The sequence below is a fragment of the Stegodyphus dumicola genome, chromosome 10 (genome assembly GCF_044657685.1).
Source record: "Stegodyphus dumicola isolate Sdum_Otavi_A_Nest chromosome 10, ASM4465768v1".
In the NCBI taxonomy this organism is placed as follows: Eukaryota; Metazoa; Arthropoda; class Arachnida; order Araneae; family Eresidae; genus Stegodyphus; species Stegodyphus dumicola.
The window spans coordinates 75,741,110-75,759,723 of record NC_140777.1 but is presented as its reverse complement, the minus strand read 5'-3'; the positions used below and the strand labels follow the sequence as shown (position 1 = coordinate 75,759,723).

The following is an 18,614-nucleotide window of genomic DNA, read 5'->3' as shown; positions in this document are numbered from 1 at the left end:
TAGACATAGTTGCTGAGGTATGCATACTTTTCATATTGTTTGTTAAATAAAATAACAAAAAGTTTAAATTAATAAAATAATCTTTAATAAAATAAAGTAATCAAATTAAAATAATCAAATTTAAATCCTCAGTTTGTTAATCAGTGACATGTTGAATAATTATGGAAGTATTATAGTGATTAAAGATCTTAAACTGTACCGAATGACAATATTCCGAGAATTTGCTGTGCGCAAGGGCGGCTGGAAGATAAATTAAAAGTCTTATATTTTCCACAGTAGCAATATTTTTCAAGAATTTTCTTTAGATTCTTTCCGTTCTTTATCTTAATCAATTTCCTAGGTATGATCGTTTGTATGCTGAACACATTTTAAACGTATTTTATTTAAATGGTATGTTTGTGTAAATGAAAAAAATCTGACGTGTACACCACATGAATTCTTGTACGGAATATTAAATTATATGCATTTTTTCTTGCATTTCATTTAAACTTATTGGATTGAATTAAATCAACTTCGCCGACAGCGCATAAAACACAATAGAATAAATGCGTTCTTTAAAATTCACTTTAGTATTTGTTTACCATAGCGACACTCTGGCGCTAGATTCACTTAACAGTATTATATTTCGTTCATATTATAACTCAGAATGCACAAAATTTATGTTATTTAAAGAATCGAATTATCTAATCGTTGCCACATGTTCTATTCAAATACTATAATAAAGCTAGAACGATGTATAAAAGAAATTAATCAAACGAAACAAAAAAGAAACAGTTTTTTCACAGACGATTGAGTATTTCTCATTCCATTAATTCAGTTCTCACTTCGCGACAAGGCAAGGATACATAAAAACTCAAAATACCTATATTAAAAATTACGAAGTAAATCTTAAGCACATATTTCCTCGAAAAAATTCCAGAAAGGATTAAGCATGATTTAATTGGAAATAATATATGAAGGCGTTATCTTTGTTGTTGCGAAGCTAAGTTTCTCTAGATTGGCAACAAATCCACTAGTCTGCTGTTTCAAATGTAAACAGTCAATGGCCGCCATAAACAAAAGGCTTAGCGGCACTTAAACAACTTTAAAATTGGTGATAATTCTAAAACTATTGCATTAAGATTTACTAAAGGCATAAAAACCTTAACCGAAAGATAAAAACAACATAATTCAATATATTTTAAAGCAAAAAATGTACAATTTACAAACATATAAGAGTAAAGAAACTGAGATCACTGAGCCGAGTAACAGAGTTGATATATATATATATATATATATACGTTTGGTGAGGCCGATTGCAATCAAAATACGAGGTGCACATCTACATGTTATAGCAGTCCTATATACAAAATTTCAACGTTCTGAGGCTACTCGTTTTTGAGTTATGCGAGATACGTACGCAGGTACGTACATACGTTCGTACAGACGCCACAAAACATTCTCTTCAGAATTCATTTTAAAGCAGTTTTATAATTTTTTTGGAGGAAACGAGTCTTTTATTCTGTCCTTACGTACAGATATCACGCAAAAACATCGTTAAATTGCATTCGATAGCTCTCAAAATGGATATTTTCGTTGAAATATGCTGCCTGAAACTTTTCACGATTACAATACTTCCTTTTTACTTCGTACAAGGAAGTAAAAAGACTTTAGAAAACCAATTTAAGCAGAAGATGCAAAAGAAAAATTAATTTTCTTGTTAATTAATAACCCCGTGTTAGTGCAAAAAAGCAATGCTAAATTTGTAGCTGGTTGTTCTGTTTTAGTGAACATGTTTATATTCAGTGAGTTTTGCTTGTAAAGGTAGGAACCTTTTGTTAAGTTAAATTTTCTAGCGAATGAAAAATTTTGTATTTAAGTAAAATACACAATAATTCAGGAAAAATGGCGGATGCATACGAAGCAAACCAAAATCTTATCTTATTATTAACAACTTATTAACTACACTCTAAAATATCTTAAAGGATTTCGGATACCATTATTAATTATATGATTCTTTAACTCCATTATTTACTAATCTGATCGAGTTGATGATTATATAGCCACTGCTATTAAGTATCTCTTTGTATTCCATCTTAAAAGATTTAGTTGAATTTGTAAAAAAATGCCACCCTTGTAATAATTTCATGAATGATGGTTTTTTTTTTTAGATTTCAGAACATCTCAATTCTAACTGAAAGGAATTTGATGGTTCTTTTACGATTTAAACACCTTTCAGTTGGAATTTTATGATTTTAGTGCGCTCTAGGTAGAATTGTAGCTCTTTTCTGCTTTCTACGCGTTGTTTCAATTCCCAGAATATCGTACAGTGTCTTGCATTATTCATTTATTTTATTTCTTGTTAATATTCATGATATGTCGCAAACGCCATTTTGTTAATAACCAGAAGAATAAATAGAATTAAGTAATTATTTTGGTAATATATTACAGTAAAAATGAGTTAATATCTAAACGTATTTATCAAAACGCAAACACCTATCACAAAAAAGAAAAACGGGAAGTAATGTAACATTTTAACTTACAGTTAATACAATAATTCTCGGTTAGTTATCTTTCCTTAAAAAAGCCGATAATTCTTTAGTCTTAATTACGAGCGATAAATTTCATATTCTTCAGATGGGAGCTATAAGTTTGCTTTTCAGATTCCTGTATTTCCTTAAAAATAATTAGAAAAAAGTTTAAATTACTGTAAATTTACAATTAGTAATAAATATTATATTTGTATTCTAGGCTTTCTAGTCTCTTAGACTCTTATTTTAAACTTGCCCATTTGGTAACAGATCATATCAAAGGTAGTATCGTAACACAACATGGTAATTGCTGCTGTCTAGACTAAGAAAACTATCACACGACAGCAAAAAGCAACAGGTGCATAAAATATGTTTTTCTTATTATGGAAATTACATACTGTACAGATAAGATAAGAAATGACAAAATTTAAGTAATTCCATCAGTTTTCAACCAAGGAATATTTTTCAACTGTAAACAGATGGTAATTTTCTTTTCTCTGTGTGACCTACTGATCTTTTTTCCACTAATATGGAGTCAGATATATCTGGAGATCATATGGCGTTTTCTAATCAAATTACTTCCTTTAGATTCCATTTATTTATTATTTTATTTGTACTTTTTTATTTTATTACAGTTTTATATTTTACACATGGAACGAGGCGTATTATATTTGTTCAGTGTATAAATTATATATTTAAATATGAAATATATTTAAATTTTTTTCAGCATATACGCGATCATGCCTAGAAAACTGTGTAGGAAGAAGAAGAGAAAGAACTTAAAAAGAATTCTTGAAAAATATTGTTACTGTGTAAAATATAAAATCATTATTTTTTTCCATCCACCTTTGCGCAGAGCAAATTCTTGATTCTGTCGTTCGGTACAAAATAAGATCTTCAAATTTAATCATTATTATACGTTTAGATTTAATCTGAATGTTACATTAAAAAAAGGGAGCGATTTAAAAATAGTAATTATTCTTGATAAGTTAAAGCTACATTTTACTTTTCGAGTACTGCATTTAATTAATATAAATTAAAATATATTTAATTCGTAATATAGCCAATAATTTTTACAAATTATTATTAATTTGTTTCATTTTTTACCTATTTAATTTTTTCATTTCTTAATTTTAATGGCGAACACTTTTGAAGAATTACTGAAATATAAACTTTTCAAATTTATTTAATTTTCAAGAATTTTTTTCTTTTTCAATCTATTTAAAAATTTCCAACTACGCAGAAACGTCACTAGTTGATTTATAAATATTCAACCAACTACGAAACGTAGTACAACGTTTTGATGTTTCTCTCTTAAAAAAATAAAAAAAAAAAAAAAAAAAATCGTGTGCAGATTTTTTTCTCACACTGTAATTCGTTTTACACGCATTTCAAAATTCGAGAAGATGCAACTTCTTGTAACGAGAGAACATTTCTACGAACCATAATATGAAAAACGAATTAGGATACAAGAAACACGGTTTGTTTCTAGAAAAGAATTGTTGTGTGTTACACAATGTCATGACGTGATGACCACGCATGCGCAGTTTAGCCGAACGGCCTGCAACGCCTCTCTCTCATGAGACTTACTAGAGAAGAGTAGTTAGTAGGTAGTAGCGAAGTAACGAAGGAAACGTGCTGTACGTCAGCTTAGATGCAAAATACGCAGTTATACTTGTGTGTTAATCGCTTGTACTTATTATTTTTATTTGTGTGTTAATAAAGTTGTGTGCAGTTAAAATGGCTGTTTTATGCAACGCCCACAATACGATACGTCTACGGTAGGAATTAAATACATATTCAGAATCTGCAAGCCCAACAAGAAGGATATGACACACAATATTAGTTATTTTAGTTTAGAATAATAATACGTTTCTATACCAAATAATAAGAAATTTTATGTCATTAAACTGTTTTGTTCCAAACTTGAAAATATACTGATATATTAAGAAAAAAGCTTTCTTAAATTATCCATGTTCAATGAACCACTTTTTCTAAATGCTATTCTGATTTCTACATTTCTTAAAACACAAAAGTTTCTTTAATTAAAATATGTGTTTCATTTATATTGTATTACATTTTAAATGGCAATTCTAAACTTATATAAAATAACAATAAACACCGTTATAATATTATATATAAAATGCACAATGGATTGCTGACGACTCTTTTCTTGAAGGTTTGCTCTTTGTAAATCTGCAACAAGTTATTACGATTGCATATTGTATTACATTTTGAAACAGAAATTCGAATCTCGTTCAAAATAATAATAAACACAGTTACAATATTGTATTTCTATTTGATATGCAAAATGGATTACTGACGAATTCTCTTCTTGAAAGCTGGCTTTCTGTAAATCTGCAGCAAGTTATTATCATTAACTCATACTATATTACATTTTGGCAGAGCAATTCGAATCTAATAATGTAAACTCCGTTAAAAAATGTATTTCTGTATAAAATGCAAAATGGATTGCTGATGATTATTTTCTTGAACCTTGGCTTTCTGTAAATCTGCCGCAAATTCATATTGTATTACATTTTGAAATAGCAGTTCGAATGCCCTTTAAAACAATAATAAACACCGATAGAAAATTTTATTTCTATATAAAACGCAAAATGGATTGCTGACGATTCTTTTCTTGAACTTTGCCCTCTGTAAGTCGGCCTCTCCGTAAATCTATATTATTGCCATTTCACTCGGCATGCATAATTCACATGTACATATCAGTATCGCCAGGGAAGATTTTCAAAATGGACCAATGAGCATTATTGAACATGTGTATATGAGCGCTTGCTGTAAATTACGTTTTATTTTGCATTTGTTTCGCAGCTAGAAATGTATGACGTATAAATGCTAATATCATTTTAGTTTATTTTGCATTTGTTTTGCAGTTATGAAAGTGTGGCGTATAAATGCTAATTTCATTTTAGTTTTACGTTTTAGTTTTACGCATTTGTTTCGCAATTATAAATGTATGGCGTATAAATGCTAATACCATTTTAGTAGAAAATCTCGTAGTGTATTTTTAATAGAAAATTTCGTAGTAATTTTAGAAGTTTACTTAATCGTCAACATTTCACTTTCTCGAAACTTAACCACGCACTAATATTCGGATTAATGCTCGTGGCATATCATCACTCTTTATATCGAGAAAATAACTCAGTCTACAATTAGCATCGACTATTATGCATTTACTAACACCTGCGGATTGTGAGAATTCAAGTATATAATTTTTTTATTCACCTGAGACAAAAATGGAAGTGTTACAATGAATCTATATATTATCTGAATGCTTGTATTAATTTGATTTTGAAAATATAAGATTCAGAATATACGTATAATGTTAAAGATTTGATTATACATATTGTTAACATTAAAAGTTATATATGAATAAATTAAATATTGTCGTTGGGAATAAGTTAAATTCATTTTGTTTGAAGAGTATTTCTTGCTCAGGCAATACATTTAACAATGAAAGTTATTAATGTGAAATTTAACCCAATTGAATATGTAGGAAAGTTCAATTTTAAAAAAATTGTGCATTGGGTAATATTGTAATATTACTTAATAGCATTTCGTATAGACTGTAATAAAGAATGCTAAAAGTTTTGCTAATTACATATATGCTTATATTTGATCTAACTTCGCACTGAAAATTTTCACAAGAAACCCATGATGCTTTAATTATTTCGTACAGGAATTTGTTTAATTATTTCGCATAAAACATTTTCAATCATCTGGCTTAAAGCGCGGCAAGGGTCATGTGAAATGACAGAAATGTAATTCTGGAGGTCTATTCTAGAAGCCACTCCATCGGTGGCGATACAGATGTGCACTTTCGAAATATGCACCATAACATCTTCTTTTTATTTTACAAATTATAGCAGTACATTCTTTATAACCAATAAAAAAGGTAAAATATTGTAAATTCTTTTATTTTTCTTTAAATATAAAGTTTATAATAAGTGTTTGATTAATAAAACCCATTTTAAACACACATATTTATATATTTCGGAGCTTTCGCTTTGTATTACATTCAGTGAAACACATTCATTGTAAATTCATAATTATATTCACAAAAATACAGAAGTTATTACAAGCCGAGCCTTACACTTCTATGGTTTTACGATTCACACTTTGTTTCCTGCAACACCAGTTAGCGTAAAATTTAAATTAATTCCTGTATTTAATAAGGATATTCAACGCATCAAAACGCGTGAGTTTATCGTGTAAGTAAAACATAAGAGCTTTAATTCCGCAGATGACGACCAGAGTCGAAATATCGAATGAATAAGTCCTTTAAAAGCTCTTCTGTTTCATCTTCAGCTAGGCTTCAAATTTCTAATAAACGATCCTTAACTTAATATTACAGGTTTAATAGATTACCATGAAAAATTCTGAAAGAAGCTCAGAAATAAGAGTAAATATGTATAAAATATTCTAACCTTAATTAAACAATTTTAAACAAACCTAAACAACTTTAAACTTAACTGTAAATTTCAAAGCAAAAAGAAACTCGCTTTTGCACAATATTTATCCCTAAAACGTCTTATAAATTGAGATAAATTCAGTGCTAAACTTCAAACAATAATTTTTTTCTGCTTAAATACTATGCGGAGGCAGGATGCAGATAGGAAAAAATTAGCCAACCATCTTACGTTCAGGGAGAAAGGAGGAATAAAGTTTATTTTTCCCCTGACAAAATACTACGTTATTTTTATAAAGGTGATGGTATATATAGATAGCACACAGAGCAGAATTAGAGAAGACACAAAACAATACGCAAATCGTTTTGTTCTAAATTTCTGATTCTAAATAAAATCGATGACGCAATTCAAAACTGTATATTAAAGTAATTAATAAGGATTTTACTATACGAATGAGATTCAAAATAAAATATTCTGAAAGGTTTCAGTTTTAAAGGTCGCCTAAAAGGGTTTATTAGGGTCTTTTACACTCTCGCTGAGCTCGCAGTCTAGTAATACACTCACTCCTATTAACCCATATTATTTTGTATTTTTATCTTTATTATTAAGCATCAATTTTATCGCACTTACGTCTTATAAAATTTAACAGCAAAATTACAAAAATTTTAAAAATAGAATAGCAATACACGATTAGAATTCCCGAGGCATTCGAGTTGTCGAGCGTTAAATGTTGGCATACATTTTTTCTCAGTCTTCACTCAGTTCATCATATCAGTGTTCAGTTTTCTTATTAAGATGCCTTTACAGAAATTTTTTTTTTGTATTTTATTGCTAATATTTTGTGTGTTAATAATAAAGTAACCAAATGAATATTAAGCTTTCTTTTGTAAAATTTGATACTCTTTAGATCATAACTGCTCTTTATTTCATAAATTACGGTTTCATATTTTTAATTACATAATTTCTGCATGCAATCTTACCAGATTTAAATTGATGATCTATAATCCGGAAAAACCCTTAATCCGGAATCGCCGGAGTCCCGACGAGTCCAGATTACAGACTTTGTATTGTATACCATTCGGGACTAACGTCGCTTTTCGGCTAATCATTTTTTTTTCATACAGTTTCAAATTTATATCATGCGCCGCATACATCGCATGCACTGACGACGCCCTTGCTCAAATATGAGACGACGTCCATGGCTAAAAATTCACACAATTTAACGAAGAAATAATACATTAAAGAGATTTAAATTTATCATGTTGAGTGGGAAAATCTTTTCATCTTTTGAAGTCGAAGTTGATCTTTTAAGTTGATTCGCCTTAGAGCAGATTCCATTCCATAACAACTCAAATACAATTGCTACTTTAGTATTCCCATAAGAATTCCTGGCATTGGAACCAAAACCGTATCGCTAATTTCTATTCGCAGAGTAATTTGTGGATGCCTGAAAACTTTTCCGCCTAACTGAAATAATATTGCTAGTTAAGTATACAAACACTAAGTTAGATTCCTGACTATGCGAAATTCGAGTTTTCATAATACTACCTATTTCTATAGTTCCACGCTTTCTAAAATTAACATGAACTAAAATGTCTCATTAATTTAAAAAGCATGCTATACGTGCTAAAATAAGCCTTTGGTTAGGTCTATCATAAAAATGACGCAATATTACCGAACCATTAAACAATTATTAGAGATCAATTTAAAAGATTATATTGCTTTAAATATAAATATATATTTATATTTATATTTATATAAATATAAATATATATTTAAATAAATTAATATAAATCTGCTCATTATATTGCTTTAAATATAAAATAAAATAAAAATAATAAATTAATAAATTTGATGCATTCTTACGTATACAAGAAATTTCTCGTATTTTCTTCTTTCAGTTAGAATAGGAGTACGATAGTTATGATTTAAAGAACACATTACGATTGATGTGTCTAAATTTGTCTGACAAAGACATTTTTATTGTGATCGTTGCTATGGCAACCCACGCAAAATTCCAGCAGTTTTTCCTTGGAGTTACTAGGAGTTAAGATAGCAAATCCTTTTTCATCTTTAATGATTTTTCTGTTCTTTTGATCAAGTCTTCCTATGAATCAAAAATAGAGTAACGGTAAAGGTCATTCATTGACATAGCAAAAGCAGCGTATATGATAAATTTTTACGTTACGAATGAATAATTTTTATTATAATCCTATTTACTCATTCTGCAGTTTTGCATTTGGTCACTAATGGTCCATCTTAAAATACTTAATGACAAGACTCGCTCAAAAATTTCACTAACGAATTACGAACCATTACCAGAAATTACATTTCACAGGAACTCGTATTTTAAAACAAATTTATTTAGAGACAACTCGGAAGCACCTTTCGGGAAGGCTTGTCGTCGTAGAGCTATTTCCACTCATTTTGAACAATGATCTACTCTTACATACAAAAATATGCTTTTTTTATTGCACTTCTACGATATGGTGATAATAAATCAGTTCCAAAATTTGATTTTATGCTCTTTTTATGTACTTTACCAGGATTACTTACATTTTTTCTCAGTCTTCTCTCAGTTCATCATATCAATGTTCAGTTTTCTTATTAACATGCCTTTACAGAACATTTTTTTTTGTATTTTTATTGCTAATATTTTGTGTGTTTACTTTACGCATTAATATCACGTTCTTGGCGCTTACGCGTCTCAGTACTTAAAATATTCAAGTACGAACTTTTGCAATTGAAAGAAATAAATGGCTTCTCTCACCTTTTGTATTGTCTTTCCAACATGCTAATCGCCTGTTTCTGATATGTTCAAAATACTCAGTGGGAGTAATTACAGGTCTGAAAATGCGTGTGCTTTTTTGGGGTCTTTATGTGAAATAAAAGCTAATAGATTATTTCATAGTTATTTGCACCGTTTCCTTTGCCTGCAATACAGGCTTATTCAACATTTCTGGGGTCCTTTAAGGGGACTTATACACCTTAAAACCCATAAGATGTTCGAATAGGTGACTGTTGCAAGAATTGGGATAACTTATTTATTTTAAAAGCAATTACTACCAACTTTTTACAGCTGACTACATAATATAGCTGCTTTCTGAAATAGTCATCAGAAAGTTTGTGTTGCCACAAATATTTTTATAATTTAATCCGCTTTGTGACAACATTTTTTGTCATGTTTCCAACTTGCGCGCACAGTTTAAAACATTCTGTTTCATAATTTAATTCCATATCTAATATATAGCTTTTATAACATCTGGAAACTACTGTGAACCTAACATTCTAAAAATTTCATGTTAAATTTTTATTTTATTTTGAGTCGAGTTTATAAAATGTATTTTACTAACAAAATTTGTAATGTTTTCGTCCATAAAATTTTTCAATATTAAAATATTCACCAGATTGTTGGTTCATTTAGAAAATCGTGCCCATATAAAGAATTCCATCCAATTTCAAGTATGTACCATTAACCATTTTTAAAATATCATGCGCGCAAGGTGGACACATGGCGAAATATTTTGTCACAAAGAGGATTAAATTACAAAAATATTTGTGGCAACACAAACTTTCTGGTTACTAGTTTCCAAGCAGCTATATTATGTAGTCAGCTGTAAAAAGTTGGAAGTAATTGCTTTTAAAATAAATAAAATATCCCAATTCTTGCAAAAGTCACATTTTCGAAGATCATGAGGGGTTTAAGGTGTATGAGTCCCCTTAAGTAGGCATGATAATTTTTAAGGAGATCAGCCTTCAACTAGTTAATTACTATCTCTCACGAATCTACAATTTTCGAAGCTAACAAAGCACATCTTATTTCCTTTCCTTAAACACCAAGCTTAATTGTTATTAGTTGTGGATGCTTGCATTTCATAAAAGGAAAATTCTGAGAGCACTTTCAGATCCTGCAATAGTAAATTAAAAACTGATATGCATTGTAGCTTGCTAAGAGAACCCATTCATAGTTCGAGGCGATTTTAGTTACCTGTGTATGATAAGAAAGCAAAATGGCTTGGGAACCGTGAATTGTTTTACACATTACAGTGCATGGCTATTGCTGATGTTCAACATTATTATCTATTTGTGTTCTCATAAATATTGGTCACTTTTAGACATAATTTTCTAAGGAAGGTAGTCACTTGAATGATTTTATTATTTTTATTTTATTCTCTTGTATTTTAAATGTTTATTTCTTGAAAAGAATTGTGGAATTGTAAAATTTGCTCAATTAGAAATCGAGGTGTAGGTAACGTTGTTCCTTAAGGGGTCTTCGTATTCAGTATTTCTCCCCTTCTTACCGACTTTCTGGAAGACTCACAAAAACACATTTTCGCAGTTGTACGACAGATTCTTCCAGAAATTTCCAGATCCCTCGGTACACGGTATAAATACGGTTCGAAATGGCATGGAGTTTATTTGTGAAAAAGTTGCGAAATAGGTAGGAGATTTAGCGGTTAGCTGAATTACGAGTTAGGGTTTACTCTGAGAGTAATACGATGAATTTTATGATTTATTTCGAGTGTTAAGGAGAAATTTCTGAATATCAATGTTTTCCTTGAGTTTTTTACAGCCATTATTGTGCTGTGTTTACTATTGTTTACTCCTATTTTCCTTATAAGTTGTCCTTTTCTTCCTACTTATCTGGACTGATTCTTCAAAGAATCATCAACGATTCCGTAGCTCTCCACAATAGCATACAATAAAATGTAATATAATATAATGTTGTACAGACATTAGTTTACTTCGAAATAGAAGATATGAAAAATGAGCAATGTCCTCGCCGAGACTCGAACCTCGGACCTTTCGATACGCGCACAGTGTACTGAGCATTACACCATGAAGGCATGCTAAGAAGGCGGGAGAAATACCTTATATACTCTCGCTTTTAAAGGACGACTAGGGATCAGTGGCCCAATCGTCAAATTCTGGTGGTGAAGAATCATCATCCACCAACGTTTTTAGTTCGGACGCAACTGTAGAGTCATGTAGAATTTTTTTAATCAGGAAATTGAAGAAATGTGCAAAGGCTTCGCCGGAACTCGAATCCCGGACCTGTCGATATGCGCCGAGTGTGCTGACCATTACACCACGAAGGCATACTAAGAAGGCGGGAGAAAATACCTTATAATATAATATGAATGCGCTTTAAAACAGGTGCAGTTATTATACTGAGCTCCGCAGATACAAGTGAAACCACGACGTGGACTTAATAAGAAAGACTCGGACCTTATAATTTCATAAGATCCAAAAACCAGACACAGCGACCAATGAGAGAACCTCACACTCACGTGATGCACAATCATTTGTTCCCAAGTGATCATGAGTCTATTTCTTTGGTGTATCTCCAAGTATTACTTCGCTATCCCCTAAGATAGGCGTACTCCACTGAGACCACTATTCTAGATTATACAATAGATAATATTTGGATTTTTCTTTTACCCAAAACTTACGAAAAGCTTAAAGTCACTTTTTATTTAATTTGGAAACAGGCAATTTTAGCAAATAATACTTTTAGCTGAAAATAACTGTAACTTTATGTGTTTTTTAATCCATTTACGCTTCTTGGAATGCGTGATATATGTGTTTTACATTCTGTTCATTAGGTTGAAGGGGTTTATTTTAATTTTTTAATAGTTATTTTTATTTTTCAATAAGCTGTCTTTCACTTCCTTGTCTCCCACTTACAAATCCCTCCCAGAATGAGTTTTTGAAGTCTCGGCCACTTCAGCCCATTTAGAAGTTCTTAGTAGATCATGTTCTGACTAAAGGGTGTCCCAAAATTAACGCAAGATTTGAATTTGGCGCCATTTTTGCATTACGTTGTTGGCAGCAATGAAAAAAGAACAGTTTGAAAGCCGAGAGTTTAGGGTTAGTGAAAATGGAGCGTTATACGATACAACAACGTGTCTTTGTTGTTGAACAATATTTTTTAAATAATGAAAGTTTGGCGGCTGCAGTTCCAAAATTGTATATAAAATATGGTTAAAATGGTGTTTTAACCTCGTCAACTGTGAAAAGATTAATTGAAAAAATCGTGGAGACTGCATCAGTTGGAGACGCTAAACACACCGGTCGTTCAAAAACAAGCTGTTCAAAAGTCAATATTGAAGCAGTGCGTGAGAGTGTTGGGGAAAACTCAGGAACATCAATTCGGCGTCGTGGACAAGAATTGAAAATTTCAAGAAGCTCCCTACAGCGTATACTAACAAAAGATCTGTGTCTTCATGCTTACAAAATTCAATTAACACAACAACTGAAGCCTAGTAACCATGAACAGCGAAGACAGTTCATGGAATGGATTATTAATGCAATTTCTGGTTTTTCGAGCAAAATAATCCTTAGCGATGAAGCACATTTTCTCCTCGATGGCTTTGTTAATCGCCAAAATTGCCGTGTTTGGGGTTCGAAGAACCCACGTATGATTAGGGAGAAACAAATGCACCACAACGTGTAACTGTTTTGTGCGGATTTGGGGCAGGAGGCATCATCGGACCATACGTTTTTGAGAATGAGCTAGTTAAACTGTTAATGGTGCTGGATAGCAACTGTTAATGGTGCTCGATATCGCGACATGATAACACTGTTCTTTCTGCTGAAATTGGATGATATTGATATGGCCAATATCTGGTTTCAACAAGACGGTGCCACTTGCCATACAGCCAATGAAACAATTCAATTACGGCATGAGACATTTCCTGATCGTGTAATCTCTCGTTTGGGTGATCAGAATTGGTCCCCTAGATCATGTGATTTAACACCATTAGATTTCTTCTTATGGGGTTATTTGAAATCAAAGGTCTATGTCAACAATCCCACAACCACATGTGCATTACAAGAGGAAATTAAGCGCTGCATCAACGATATTCAGCCACAATTATGCAGATGGTCATGAAAAATTTCGACGAAAGGGCGTCTATGTGCCAGCAAAGCCGTGGATGCCATTTGCCCGATGTGTTATTCCATAAATAAATTTATTCTATGTACTTTATGATTCACTTAAAACATAAATATCTAAAGACTAAAAACTCTCTTTTATATTGAATTCAAATCTTGCGTTAATTTTGTTAATTTGCTTTCTGGGACACCCTTTACATCGTTGCTTTAAGTCTAATCTTACTACGTACGTAGTGTCGCGTACCTGCTAGTATTCGCCGATGATCTCTAATAAGGGCCAACTCTGTTAGTTATTGTGCAGCTTTTCTAACTGAAGTTAAAGCCCAGATGAAGGCTTATTGTAAGTCCTAGAGGAACCATCCGTTAAATACTTGAGTTGAAATAAAGGATACATTTAACCATCCGTTAAATACTTGAGTTGAAATAAAGGATACATTTAATCATTCTTTGGACTTATTACTGGCTAGAAACTCTGCGATTATTGAAGAAGTTAAACAACAAGAATCAGCATAATATTTGTAAATTTTTCAGGACTAGTTTCGATGTTTCTCTAGTTAAACCATCAAAACTTGTCCTGTAAAATTTACAACTATTACGCTGATTCTTGTTATTTGACTTCTTCAATAATCATTATTCGGCGTGTTATTTTAACCTAAATTATAGGAACTCTTCGATTTATTCGGTTCACAGTTCTTAAGTATTCTAACTCGCAAGGACCACAAATTTAGCTAGAATGGTGTATAAAATTAGCCAAAGTAGAAATGTTCAAAAGGCAAAGTTATAGTTTTTGACAGTATTTACTTTTTGTATGCTATTACCTTTACCAAAATTAATATAGAACCAGAGGGAAAAACAGAGAAGTGCTCGAAATATTGTATCCATGTACGAAAAGACGACTTTTCTCAACAATCCAGATGCACCAGCAGAGGAGCCAAAGAAGTTTGCTTTCGATTACAGTTACTGGTCACATGATGGATATCGAACCACAGAATCTGGACTATTAGTTCCAGATCCCCAGCATCCGAACGGAGATAAATATTGCGATCAGGTAAGACTAACATTTTCTTTAGAACATTGTAAAATGTTTATGCTAAACTAAGATCAGAACCTTTACTATAATTTCCTCTTTCCGAGATAACCAATTACTAAGATCTGAACCTTTACTATAATTTCCTCTTTCCAATGTCCTCATCATAATGCAAATTAGTTGTGCGAGTGTTTTAAGTTGAGGCTGCTAGAAGTTTTATTGTTAAAGCAGGTGTTTTTAATCGGAAGTTAGTTTCTCCCTAGGAGGAATTTCATAGTTTCAGGTGCTGAGGAACGTGGTCAGCCTTTTATTTAGCTCTTAAGATCCTTCGGTTTATGAATATAAAAAACTATTTTTATTTAAATTTTAATAGTTATCAACATTTTCTATACATTTTGTTGTTTAATTTATAAAACACATTAAAAATATTTTAAATCTGAAGAAAAATGTTTATGTACTTTTCAAGTTTTGGAAAGGAGCGCGAGAATGCTCTTCTAACAATGGTAAAAGTGGCGCATGGGGCAAAATAGATTGCGAACTATTGTGTTAAAGCTTTTGGCAGCCTCGTTTGCAGTTTACATCCTCTTGCCAGCTCTGCCTAATTTCGTTGTTTCCGGCTTTAGCCATTTTTCTAGTCGACGTTAAAAACGGTCCTTTAATTATTTGAGCCAGCTTAAGTAAACCATATTGTGTAATCTGCGACTACAGTACTTAAATTTAAATTTTTCATTACTTTATTATTTAACTAGCAGAAGAGACCGATGCCAGTTACGTTAGATTGAAAGTGATGTACGTGTGAGTAACACGTGCATACGAAAATATCCCTAACATTAACTAGGAAAGCCGAAATCTTAGTTAAGATAGACATGTTACAATTAATAATCAAATTTAATAAGGAAAAGTAACAGTTGCCGGGTACATTATAACGGCTTAAGAAATTCAGAGCACAGTACAGATGCGAGTACACAAGTTCACATATCTCGGCGAAGCAGAGACGCACACATTCGTTGAAGTAGTTCCACTTGACTGCCGGGGAAAATTCTTCTCTCCCCGTCAGCCTGTAGGTTTGCCAAACGGGTTTACTGTTTCGCCAATTGGCGCTTTTCTGTACAGTTTTTAAGTCCGTATCGCCTGTTTGGCGCTGCCGCTGCAAAAGTAATGTATCTAACAACAGAGAGAACGATATCGCTGTAATTATTTTCTAATAAAGATGCAAAAAATACCATTCATAGTTACACATTTTTCAGTCCGATGTAATATGGAACCCACATTATTTATTTGCTGTCATTATATCAGCAACAATTTTGATTGATTTTCATCTCTTTAATCAAATGCTCGTCAAAGCTCAAGTTCCATCCAATATTTCACTTATATTCAATTTTGATGGATTAAGGATTCTAATGTACAAAGCCCCTTTGGACTAAAAAAAAATGGGACAGTTCTATATCTCCTGTTCTACTGGACCGATTGACGAAATCCAACCTGCGTTTTCCATGTCTGGAAAGCGCGACTTAGGATATGTAATAGATATTTAGTTACGTTATTTTCTTCCTTCCTCTTCACGTTCGTTAGTACGGGGGTCGTGCGGATTTGGAGTGAATAACGACGACACTTGATGAAGTATCGAAACACACTTTATTTAGCCAATATTAATCAAGATAGCTGCAATAGCACGTTTACACAGTCGTCGAAGAACTACAATAAATACGCTGGAACAATCAACGACATAGCCTTCAGGTTATAAGGCTATAACGGTGGAGACAGCTTCACTGCAAAGCACCAGAGTACAGCTTCCGACTCTGCTTGGTCGTTCTCGGAACTCCACGTACTCTCGAGACTCTCCACGCTATAACTCGCGATGCACTGGACGACACACAGAGCACAGCTCCCGACCCTTCGGTTCAGTTGTTCCCGGATATCAACACACTCTCTCGACGATGCACTAACCGCGATATACGAAGAGACTCTTTCGATGCATTCGACAACCCACTCGGCCCTCGCTGCCCGGCTGTCAACTCGATCGACTCCATGGACTGACTAACTCGAGACACTAACTATCGCGCACTGACTCTCCGCGTACCAGCAGGGTTTATATAGTTTTTGGCTTGTGTTCGAGAATATTCTGGACTAAACTGGTAAGAATTCGTTTCAGAAGGTTCTCATCCGTCCATCGCCAATTTCGTCTCTAAATATCACCAAATTGGCGATTTTGCGCCAAATGTGGCAACCCTAAAACTGCTTTGCGGAGAAACTATCCTACCGCGCCTGGACATTTCATAACAGTGTATAGCATTGTCCTAATATAGATATTTTCACACAAAATCGGACTTTTTCTGAAATAACATACCAATTTTTTCCATATTTCAATTCTACGACTCAAATTACGCCAAACTACCAAGTTTTGTAAGAAATGTAGAAAGTTTTGTAAGAAATGCTTTGTTTGTAGGCATAGGTATTATCATTAAGTGTTGTAAGGCAATTTGTGTTCAGAATTGTTAGGTTATTATTCAGTTTTGGAGAAATAGACCTGTTGTTGTTTTTGTGTTATTGTTTTTCGGGGTAGGTTATTTTTCTTTAATTTTCCATAATGGGTGAATTTATGAAGAAATTTACTAAAACTCTGCTATTGGAGTTAGCGGAGGAGTTTGAAACAAATGTGTCTCAGGCAAATAGAGTAAGAGAAATTAGGCAGCCTATTCTAAATGCCGAGGACTATGAAGAAGAAGCTGCGAAAGAATACGCGGCAAGAATTTGGGCTGCGGCTGAGCAGAGAAAAGCAGAAGAAATAGCCGAACAAGAGAGTGCGGAACGGGAGCGAGAGCGAATTTTTGAATTGGAAAGGTTAAAACTGATGAATGTGGTTCAGACTAATAACCTAGCTTCCACGGTTTCGAAAGTTGAACAATCTAGAGAAAAAAGGTTAATTTGAAAGATCTAGTACCGAGTTTTGAACCGCGTTTTGTACCGCGTTTTGAAGTTCTAGTACCGCGTTTTGAAGTTTTGTAAAAATCGCAAGAGTAGTTCTTAAAAAATTAGCTCCTCGATTTTAATTGAGTTTGGTATATATTTATTAATCTCTCTTTTTTTATTAAACGTATATGATTTTTCCTTTCACATTTCGAAATTCAGGTTCATTCCAAATAAAATTCACCCATTTTTTATGATCTATTTTTAAATAATATTTATAATTTTTTCAAAAAAAATTGAATTATAATCTATAAATTTTTTAGCATCATTTTAATGTAGACGTATTTATAAGCACACCTGCAAAAAATTTCGGTTGTTTATTCAAACTTTTCGAAGATATACGTGAATTTATATATTGGCGCGTTTTGAAATTTGGAATATTTGTTGCAAACGAAAAAACATCAAATGTGGCTTAGACACTTTGTTAAAATTATTTGAAAGTAGGAACAAAGTGACTTTTTATCCGCTCCCAGCATAATGGAAGGGAAAGAAAAATTGGTTGCCACATATTAAGGGATTCGCCAAATGAATTATTCTTGACGCAAACTGAAAAAATTGCGCCAAGATAGTCTCCCTAAATTTCGCACCAAATTTTACAAAATTTAATGTCTAGGCATAATTTGAGTCGTCGAATCGAAATATGGAAAAAAATTGGTATGTTATTTCAGGAAAAGTCCGAATTTTTGTCAAAATACCTTTTTTAGAAGCTATATATAAATCTAATATATATCCTAAGTCGCACTTTCAAGACATGAAAAGCGCAATTTGAATTTTGTCAATCGG

At 32.3% G+C, this 18,614-nt stretch overlaps 1 protein-coding gene across 1 annotated transcript in view; it reads left to right on the top strand.

Moving 5' to 3' along the window:
- The first annotated feature begins 14,681 nt into the window (after positions 1 to 14,681).
- The window catches only part of LOC118181369 (kinesin-like protein KIF28), an 89,110-nt gene continuing 85,177 nt past the window's right edge, over positions 14,682 to 18,614 (top strand). The window contains exon 1 of the mRNA XM_085825082.1: positions 14,682 to 14,885. Within this exon, the coding sequence (XP_085681208.1) occupies positions 14,718 to 14,885 (168 nt within the window). The 5' untranslated portion in view covers positions 14,682 to 14,717. The remainder of the gene's footprint in view (positions 14,886 to 18,614) is intronic.